At 44.6% G+C, this 10573-nt stretch overlaps 1 protein-coding gene across 4 annotated transcripts in view; it reads right to left on the bottom strand.

Annotated features, from left to right (window-relative positions):
* LOC105458484 (brain acid soluble protein 1) overlaps positions 1 to 10573 on the bottom strand; it is a 93402-nt gene that overhangs the window by 37771 nt on the left and 45058 nt on the right. For 2 of the 4 annotated variants that reach the window (XM_011703817.1, XM_011703818.1), the window contains exon 2: positions 4415 to 4729. In XM_011703817.1, the coding sequence (XP_011702119.1) occupies positions 4415 to 4648 (234 nt within the window). In that variant the 5' untranslated portion in view covers positions 4649 to 4729. Of the gene's footprint in view, positions 1 to 4414; positions 4730 to 5028; positions 5053 to 5779; positions 5986 to 10573 lie in introns of those variants that run through there. The other 2 variants (XM_011703819.1, XM_011703820.1) reach the window with 2 other exon arrangements.

Genomic DNA, 10573 nt, shown 5'->3' with positions numbered 1-10573 from the left:
GTACAAAATGTGAGTAACCAAATAAAATTGTGTTGTTAAATAAAAAATTATACCAAATTTTGCTTATTAATTATATATTTTGCTATTTTAACAAAATTTTAGAATAAAACTTGACTTTTGTGAATAATTCTCTGTTTTTGTTACCATTAGTATATCTTTTCTCTCAGTGTAGTTTTCGCAAGGCGATAACTGTCGAATGCAAAATTATTTTTTACCAAATAATACCAGTATGCGCGTATATGTTTAAACAAAGAAATATAAAAATATAAATGTATTTCCGCGAGGTAGAATTTTTATCGCGCGACCAGGCGTGGTCCAGTCGAGACGCACTAAGTGAGTCACGGCCAAGGTTGCGCGATCCACACCTTGCTCGTTACGATCTCTTGCGGATTCGAGCGTGCCCCGCGTGTACACGCACGATGCACTTTTATTTCGCGAATTCCCATTCAAAAAAGACCAAGAGCACTCGTGTGTCGGACTCGTTGTCGTATCAGCGCGGCGTATTATGGGCAGGTGTTCAGCAAGACGAACGGGTTGACTCTTAAGCAGATCGCACACGCACCTGCCTTGGGGATTTGGTAAGATTGCGAATTAGTACACGTCGCCAGACGCACGGAGAGAGGAGGACAAGGGGGGAAAAGTGATGAATATTCACGAGACGCGGGTATAATCTTGTATGTCACACAAATGCGCTGCTTAATCGGACACGATTCGAACTCGAGCGCGATCCGCGATCCGTCGTAACACGCGCATAACAATGTCCTCGCTTAACACAGCTGCGAGATATACGGCGAGGGCGACCGGGGCGTTCGCGGGGGTGAATCGGTAAATCGAGGTAAACCTGACGATGACGTTATGTTAATGAGATTGACACATTTAAATCCAAATGTGGGTTAAGCAGCAGCGAGACGGCAATGAAAGAGACACGGGGGATTGGAAAGGAGAAACTTCGCCGACCCGCGAAGAATATTTAATCTATAACGGATAGCCTTTTTTTTTAATACATTCTCCTTACCGCATTTATGCAAACACTTCATTAGCGGAGTTACTACTCTCTTGCGGCGCAAAAAGAAACTCATGAGAACAGAATTCGAGAGACGCGATGTAGCACGCGGATGAGGTACATAATATACCTATCGGTGTGGTCGTTGGTGCCGAGATCGAGCTATGATCCAGACGATCGAGGTACACGCGCGAAATAGTAACGCGCGGGGTGGAGAGGTGGGAAGGGACAGGGATAAAAGAAGATTTATTCGTTTGGGACAGTTAGGTATGCCCCGGTAAGAAAAGGTACATGAGGCCGGTACATGAGCCGCACGATTACAGTTACTCGCGGGAACCGGCGAGTGTGCGCTTGCACACGGCCGCGGCGGAGCCTAGTCAAACGGTATCTCCTCCGTTTTTTGTCAAAAATTCAATCGCGGCAACGCGAACCGCCCGAGCTCTACTCGAGATTCACGTGTCACGTCGAGCCACTAATCTTCCGTCGCTTTATCAAATACACGTGATATTCTCAAACGACAGGCACTCGCGAGATAACGCGCGAATCGGGAATGCGATGCGCCGCGATGCAATGAGATTTCGATTATCGGACGGACAATCGTGATACTCGCTGTCGTTTCGCGGGGAAATGATCGACTCGATATACTTATACGAGAAACAAGTTGATTCATGTACGATGATAAGCGGGGTAGCCGTAATTCAACGTAGCGTATCAAAACTTATTTTTCACACGATCTCCGCGGAACGTGTTAGAAAATGCGTGTACATTAACGTGGCGAAATCTTATTCTCGGAGGCATTTAGTATCGATTACTTCTCGGAGGGAAAGGAGATAAATCGAAATAGCATACGGAGAGAGAATATTGCCGTGATATTATTCGCTAACGTAGAACCGAGATCGCTTTGAACCAAAATTCTTACGCTGCTCTCGAATCGGAATGTCTTTATGGCGAGGGAAAGATGCTCGCGCTCGAGTAGTTGAAGTAAGTGACGCCTTAAACCGGTGCGAAATGGTGGAAAACGAGAGATCGAAAGAGGAGTAGGAATGACTTGTCGAAGGGAAATGAAAGTAAGGAGAGGGTGGCGGTGAGGTGCACTCTGTCTCTCTTTTTCGCGCGTCGTATCTGGTGCGTGACAGCTGCCGCCGGTCTTGCTCAATCGGGGAAATATCAAGTTTCGTCTATAAGCGGGGAAGGCATTTCGAGATATAAACCGCACTTATGAGATTCGAGTTGAGAAGAGGGAGAGGAAGAAAGAAAGAGAGAGAAAGATCCGAAAACTTGGTACGACAGAACTGATAAAAGTGCAAAAAGGCGCCACTGATTTTTCGAGTAGGACCACTTCAAAATTGGAAAAAGTCGAAAAAATAAATTGCATGTCGAACTCAAATTCCAGTTTCGACAAGATAAAGATACGATTCCATAAATAACTTAATAAAGATATTGCTATAAATAAAGATTGCAATTTGTGAATATATTTCGTACATTCTCATAATTTGGAGTTCAAAAACAATAAACCAATCGATGACAAGTGCGTGCAATACATATTATGTAATAATAATAAAATCAAATGTAATCGGAAGAGCTAGTTTAATTATATATATATATATATATATACATACGCGGATAAAATCTTAAACACATAAACACAAACACGAAATCATCTGTGTTGCTCATCTATCCTCTGCTCCGTAATGTTAACGCACTTTGTACGCGCTAATCCGCCAACGCGCAGTGTGCAATTAATCACGAGCGTACCAGCTTTCCGTTTATAACGTATCTTACGTAACGCCGCGATTATCGGCCATCAAGCCGATACGCGCGCTTGAGCGGTCATTGAAGCGATGCAATGATCCTGTGAAGAGGAGGCGCACGGTGCGCTGATTCTCGCGTTCATGAATTATAACTTCGTACGAGCAGGAAATCGATCGTTATCGAAGGTAGGTCATTCTCGGGCCTACGCGAGAGGCATAGGCATTTCGCCTAGGTCATGCCCAGAATAGTCAACCCCGGACGTCGTAAAAGCGACACTTGACGCACTCGCGTGCCACGTGAAGTTCAGTTTACGAGCACTCTTTTGTCGGGTGCCAAATAATTCCTTGGGGACGCAGCAAAGAACGCATCGACAGGAACGGGGAAATTAAGTAAAAGGACTATAAAAAATGCACGCTCGGTTGCACTAATCCGCTAATTGCTAATGTAATGCACTAATCGTAATAAATTTTCTAAATGCAAATTGCAATGTCGCTTATAATAACGATAATTTACACTGTTTTAACGATATTTGTCATTATTTGAAATTAAAACAATATATCGATAACAATATATTAATATCATTGTTACTGACACATATTAATATCATTGTTAATTCCACTCTTAATATTTCGGCAAATATTATATATCAGTGTTATGAAACGCTATATTCTACTGAAATAATTTGACGATTGAATAACCGATTTATTATTATTATAATTATTTTGCACGTACATTTTTAATAATAAAGACGTCGCTAAATATAGCTAACGCGATGGAAGAAGGTGATACGTCGTCGCTTTCGATGAAATGATTAAGATTAATGATTCGTTGGCGCGTGCAACCTCCGCCAGATGAATCGTCTCGGCGAGATAAGGCTTCGGAATACCTTGCGACTTTTACGAGCAAACGCGTGATTCAGCACGCGCCCCATTGTAAGCCGTTCGCGTATAATCCATACGAACGAGATCATTGAGAAGTGGTCGATAATTGAGCGAGTGACTCACCGCAAAGCGATTCGAGAATGTCAATAATCAAGCGAAGCGCGAGCGGCGAGAGAGCGTGGCATTTAACGTGTCGATATTGAATTTGCCTCGCACGCGGGAAAAATGATTATACGCGTGAAACGATCGAAGTAGCGTAATCGAGAAATCTCGCAGGCATGCTCGGTGATAGGCGCGCTTGTGTGTAATTATTCAAGCCGGAAATTCGTGTCAATAGTACGGTTTTCTCGAGCAAAATGCTCGTTAATGCGACGGGAACGTGTGCTAATAAGGTATTAATGTATATGCTTCATAATGAAAAATTGTCGTTGCAAAACCTCCGAACGCAAATACGATCGTATAACGCCCGGACTGAAATCGAGATAATCACCTGCGCAAACAATTGACCCTAATAAAGCTGACATGATTTTAAGATAATATGCACACAAGACCCATATGGCACGAACAGGGGCTCAACGTCAAATAAACTTCTGATTCAAATAACATTCTGATCATTAATATTAAACCGAACGATATATAAAAAAAGAATAATTAAAAATACTTGAGCTCTCAAAGTATCTCTTGACAGATACTTGTTTTCATACAGAAATTAAATTTTCCAATATTTCGATTTAAAAGATAATTCCACGAACGATAAGGGCAGTTATTGAGAACTTACTTGCTCCTTGTCCTTTTCGGTAGCCTCATCCTTATCCTTGTCTTTATCCTCGGCGGAATCCGTGTGCGGTGCTATGCCGTTAGTGGTGGGCTTCGTGTCGGCCTCCTCGATCCTCTCCAGCTTACCGTCGCCAGGTGCAGCCGCGTCGCCAACGACGCCTCCCTCGGCGGGTATTCCCTCCTTCTTCGGCGTCGTCGTTATGTCCACGGACCTCTTGCTCTGTCTCGCTCCCATGGTTGCTTCTTACCTTGTCGTGCCACCTGTCTTTGTCTCACTCGCTTTCTGGGTACCAGGTGGTGTCCAGGCTAAACCGTCCTGCAATCAGAGCGAGAGAATCGAGATTAAGATACTTTGCCAAGAGACACGCGGACGAGAGGTAAAATTAAACGCGATTTAGAACGTACTACGAAATAATAAGAGCGAAAGGAGTCGAGAGAGAGAGACCGAGAGCGAAGGAGCTTGGCAAATCCGCGCGTTTCGTTCGGGTTCTGCAATTTGACGCAGTTACACGCGTCGATCTGCACAGCCGCGGTTTCGCCGCGGATAAGTTCATCCGTCTCGCGATACGCTGGAGGAGCGGGAGTAACTTTCACCGTAGCCGCAGAGATACGTACATCAGAGATTCTCTCGAGCGAACTCACGCCGCCGTCGACGAACGGGGATCTGGTTATGCGGACAAGCGAGTCCGAAATGCAGCGGTCTCGAGATTCGAGAGAACGACGTAACTTGCATTTATGTACCTGCGTCCGATTAATCCGATAAGCAAGATTTATGCTTATCGATACACGCACAGCCGCGCCCTTCGTAATTAATAGCGACTTTCGCGCAGGTGTTTCTCTCTCCGTCGTGATTCTTTTTTTATCTCTCATCGAAAAATTCCTCCGTAAAAATTCATTCGTATCGTACACGCCAGCGTAAGAGCGGCTGAACGATAATGAGCCGTACGAAAGATACAGTTTAGAAAACAAAGAACAACGCGGCATAACGGAAAAGCTCTTCCATCGGAAAACAACTAGGCATTGTTCTATACTCAAGGATTCATTTGTACTTGTTTCCGTTATGTGTATTTGACTAAAACGCGAAAAAAAAAGAGCATTGGAAAAACCCAGTAAACGCGTGAAAGCACTTTTGTCAACAGTATCAAAGCTATCATTTATAACAAAAGCGTTATGTACATGCAACGGTTACGTCACAAATAACTGTACATACAATATCGTCGTTCAAAGTAAATATCCGACATCGATTTCGAGCTATTATTCGCGACGTTTTTCCAATTCGTAACACCGAACTGTCGCGAAGATGTCAAGTCCGGGACGCACGCCACCGACGAAAAAGCACATAGATCGCTCTTATATATTGTATTACCTGTGGCACTCGGAAAAGAAACAGAAATAACACGTCGTCGTCACACGATTCTAATTATCCTCGGAAGGAGAGAAAAACAGCTGGTTGAAGGTCCGTCGGGGAGCACAAGCGAGGATAGAGTAACGGTAACGCGGCGATGATGAGTTCGCTGGTAACGAAAGCGGAAACGCGCGCCGCACCGAGGGAACGGCTGCGAAAAACTGGCACGGCGTGGCGAAGCGCGCTAAAAGCCAGGCCTCACCTAGACCGCTCGTTTGTTGTGCGCGCGTTAACGCGCATTTAAACGACCACGTGGCTCGCTCGCGCACGCACGCACGCACGTACGCGCGTATCGCCGTCGTATGCATGCGCGCGCGAGCAGCTGACGGCCGCGATGCGTAACGTATATCTGTGGTCGCGACGAACTTACGCGAGGTCATCCTTTGTGTGCCAATCGACGAGAAAACTCAAGGGAGGAAAAAATGAAAACAATATGAACCGTCGAGATATTTTACAGCGAAAAAAGTGTAGACGTACAATGTGAATGAATTGCGCATATGGAAAAACTTTGTTTACGATTTCTTTGATTTTCTTTGAAAGATCAAGGGTAAATCTTTCTATGATGAAAATATATCTTATCAGATATTAACTCTCTTATTTAAAATTGTAAAAATTAAAAATAATCTTATTTAAGCCAATTTATTTTATTACTAATTTTTCTCCTTTTTAAATATCAATTATCAATTGTAATATTTAACATATTGTTATAAAAGATGTTATAATTTTCTTTTTAAATGTTTTTCTTGTTCTTGTCGCAATAAATTATAAGATATGTCCAATCTTACATATTATGTAAAACAGAAATGCTTGTAAGATAAATATAACAGCGATAGATAAAGAGTAAACAAGTTAATGCACTATCAACACTACTACGTTTTTATTTCAGTTTAAAGTACGCAGTTTTCTAGAATTCTTGCCTCGTGACTGTCTAATGATCTTTTAAAGTTTTAAACGGTTCTCCTCGACATTTCACATTAATGTTTACAAAATCGATAGTCTGTGCTCGAAAAGTCAATAACGCCTATCAGCATAAAGTATAAACAGTTCAAACGTTTAAACATATCTATCGTGGCATTTCATCGTTATCATATATTTATTTATATTATCTATTTTCATTTTCAGATAAATTTATCGGCGATTTCTGAATTTCGACTAGGTATATATACGCGGGAATCCTGTGAATGCGGTGACAAATGGCTGAATTTCCACTAAATTTTTGGCGCACATTTTCCGGATCCTCGCCGTGAAAAAAAAGTCCCATTAACGAGGCGATTTTCATCGCGCGGCACGAGACGGAATTGGCTTTCTGCTTTCTAGCGACGATCCGTTTCCCGAACGAATTCGCCCCGGCGCATTCCTCGCGCTAACACACGTCGCAGTTAAGTTACGCCGGACGAATGAAAGTCAGTGAACGAACGAGTTGCATTTAACGCTAATTGAGCGACGAGAATACGGAATGTAAGTTGATTCCCCCTGCGCGATTGGATTTCGCGTTTCGCGAAAACAACAAACTGTACGCGTCAATGCGAAAGTCGGGAGCTGCGTGACGCGCCGGCCATAGCTATATCACTGTCACCGCATAACGCCATTTGTTTCAAGGTATCCTATTCACGGTGCATTGCACCTCGGCGCGTAAGTGTGCGCACTATGTATCGGCTGGCACACTTACACACACGTCTAGCTGTGTCGCGGGTGTGACGGATCCCGAGACGGAAACACGATGACACAATATTGTCACGACCACGGGAATACCTCGCCAACTTCGCACATGTAATTTTTGACACATTCCGTCACCACTCCGTGGTAACACAAACACACAACAAAGTTTAGCAAAACAGTCGAAAGATAGCCGGACGTTTGTTCTATCGATAAGCACAAGTGTACTTCTACAAAGATATTATAAGTAATAGATAACGATCTCTCGAAATGAGATCCTCTTCACGGAATAGGGCAACGTAAGAGCCGTTATTACGGTTTGTCTTCGCCTCCGGAAATAATGGGACACAATGCCGCCCCTATATGGACCAACGCGAATGGGCTACGTTTCCCCCTCGGCACAGCTAAATTTTCGGAACCAATTGCAGTAAGCTCCGCACAAAAGCGCGCCGCGCAGCCGGGAGGGAGAGACGATAGCTGCGCCCGTTCCGCATCGTTTCATCTTTATTTCTTCCTTGAATTGCCGAATTGGTAGAATAATTTGTGTAACTTTACCGAGAACAAATGAGGACATCGACTCGCGATCGACTACGCGCCTCGCCTCCCTTCGCGATCAATTTATTCGCGCGTGCGTGCAACCCCCTCCGAGAATTGCACGCGCGTTTCACGCGAGGATTCCTGAAAGATCCCACATGCCGGAAGAATCATCGTCGAAGCATTCGTAAAAATAGAAAAACAAAAAGACATAATTAGTCTGCTATATTAGGCAGCTGCAGGAAGAGTTTCGACAAATATTTATGTTATCCTACATCGTGTGCTCGTGTGCACCACGTGCGTCACGGCGAGGCCGCGTCGTTACGGTAAGAAATAGCTCTCTCGATCGCGCACCCGAGAAACACCCACAGAAGATGATTACACATGGTGATTTATATAAGGGAAGAGAACGTGGGAAATAGAAAATCGTCTCTCCGGGAAAATAATTATATTTTACTATGCGCGGCAGCGGCCGTGCGCCCCTTCTCTCTCTCTTTCTTTCTCTCCGCTTCGCGTCGTCGTCGCGGTTGATCATAATTCGATGCGTGAATTTCCGGTGGTGGAGGAAGGTCACGGAGGCGTATCGCGGACGCGCGTCGCTATATTTAGAGACGGTGGTGACATCGCCAGAGCCCCGGCATCGCGAGATAAACCGTCGGCGTCGCCGCGGCGCAGCGCACCGAATAAACGTCGCGACTCTGGAAAAACATGATGATCGCTCTCGCTGTTTGCGCGCGTTGGAAGAACGAACGCGCGCGTGCACTCGCTGAACGCGTTTCTCTCGGCGCGCCGCGGCTCGAAGATTCCCCCGCGATAAAAATAGTCCCGGCGGAGAAAGGAAATTCATCACCGTGCGAAGAGAGAAAAAGAGAGAGAGCTATATGTTCTTCCGCGCTAATCCATGCAACAGAGCATGTACACATGCTCTCCTACGTTGCTATTTATTTTCCCTGTGTTTCAACTCTCTCTCTCTCTCTCTCTCTCTCTCTCTCTCTCTCTCTCTCTCTCTCTCTCTCTCTCTCTGCCGCGCTTTGTCTCTCGTATTAACAATCTCTGCGCATAGTCCTATCATCGCGGCGACCATTTATATCATCCCCGGAGAGGAGCGACCGCGCAAGAACTGGTAATGCGAGATGTCTTGCGTAAGAGTAACGATAATTGAACGGATATTTTTTTCACATTTTAAGACTTCGCCGCGCAGCATCACTTAGCTCAGTAAATTGCGAGCTATGCAATTATTATTGGGCCGCGCATTCTTCCAAGCATAGTTGCATTAAAGCAGTAAAGTAATTTTCCAAACTACAGCAGACATTCCGGCTGCTTATTCATTCACGGCGACACGACGATTGTAACGTTGTATAACGACGAATATTTTCGTCGCTCGGAACACGACATTATATTCTCGGCCAAATTAAGATTTTGTAATAGAACATTTATAAAATCATTTTCTCGCTCGCTGAGTGACAATGAAATATGTGCAAAAAGCATAAAATGAAAAATATACCGACAAGCTTGACAAAATTTATCAAATCAAATCCGACGACAGTGTCGCAACAATTCTTTTCTCGATGCGTTTCTCTCCTCAAATAAATAGTTTCGCGGCACGCGCGTTGCAAAATAGCGTTGCGCCGCGACTTCGAGGCCGCGGAGATGGAAATGCGCACGCGAGAAGGCGTGTTGAATATGCACAGAGAGTCGTTGCGGTCGCCAGCGCGATACAAGATAGATTCCCGCGATCTCGTCGCGTTCTGCGAAAGGTAAAAAAGATATGCAAAGAAAAAAAAACAGGAAAAGCGATTGCGAAGTGAAGCCTACGAAGCGACGAAACGGCCTCCCACTTTTCCTCGTATTATCCGTTCGGAGCGGCCGGAGCGGAGGTACATGTATAATGAGCACCGTGATTTCTTTCGGCCGTATCGCTCAATTGATTAATAAGCGCATTCAGAGGTCGATGCCGTCTATTAAGGCGTTAACAACGATATAACGACCGCGCCGTCGGGCCGCCAACTTGTGTGTGAGAGAATTCCTTCGCCGGCGATAACGCGAACGATAAGCGAATGCACCGAGAAGAAAACGAACGGAACAAGTTATTATGGGGGACTGTAATGAAACAACGACGACAAGAAGCGGCCGGAAAATTGGATACCTGGCGGCGACTTCAAGGTTGCGCAGGTGCATAAATAGACATCGATGACTCGCGTATTCGTGCGCGGAGTTTTATATCGGTTCGCTCTTTTCTCTTCGGCTTCTACGAATTCTCGTGCGCTTCAAGAATACTTTTCTCGCCTCTCGCTTTCATTATGCCTTTAAAGATACAAGGACTCGGACTCGATTTCGCTAATCGCGGTCGACCAAATTGTTTGTTATTGTTCGTTAAACAAAAGCTTTGAGCCTGTGCCAAAATATTGCAGTTGAAATGTATTGATGTCGCAAGTTCGCACGTGTCGCTATTCGTCATATTATTCGTCAGTCGTGTTAATACTGTCGATCTAATAAGCGAAAGATCACAATAGATTTTGATCAAACTCTTCAACTGGTCAAATATTACTCACTGAATTTAACTGG

The sequence above is a fragment of the Wasmannia auropunctata genome, unplaced genomic scaffold (assembly GCF_000956235.1).
Source record: "Wasmannia auropunctata unplaced genomic scaffold, wasmannia.A_1.0 LD334508.1, whole genome shotgun sequence".
In the NCBI taxonomy this organism is placed as follows: Eukaryota; Metazoa; Arthropoda; class Insecta; order Hymenoptera; family Formicidae; genus Wasmannia; species Wasmannia auropunctata.
Note: the sequence above shows the minus strand (reverse complement) of the source record. Positions and strands in the feature narration are given on the sequence as shown.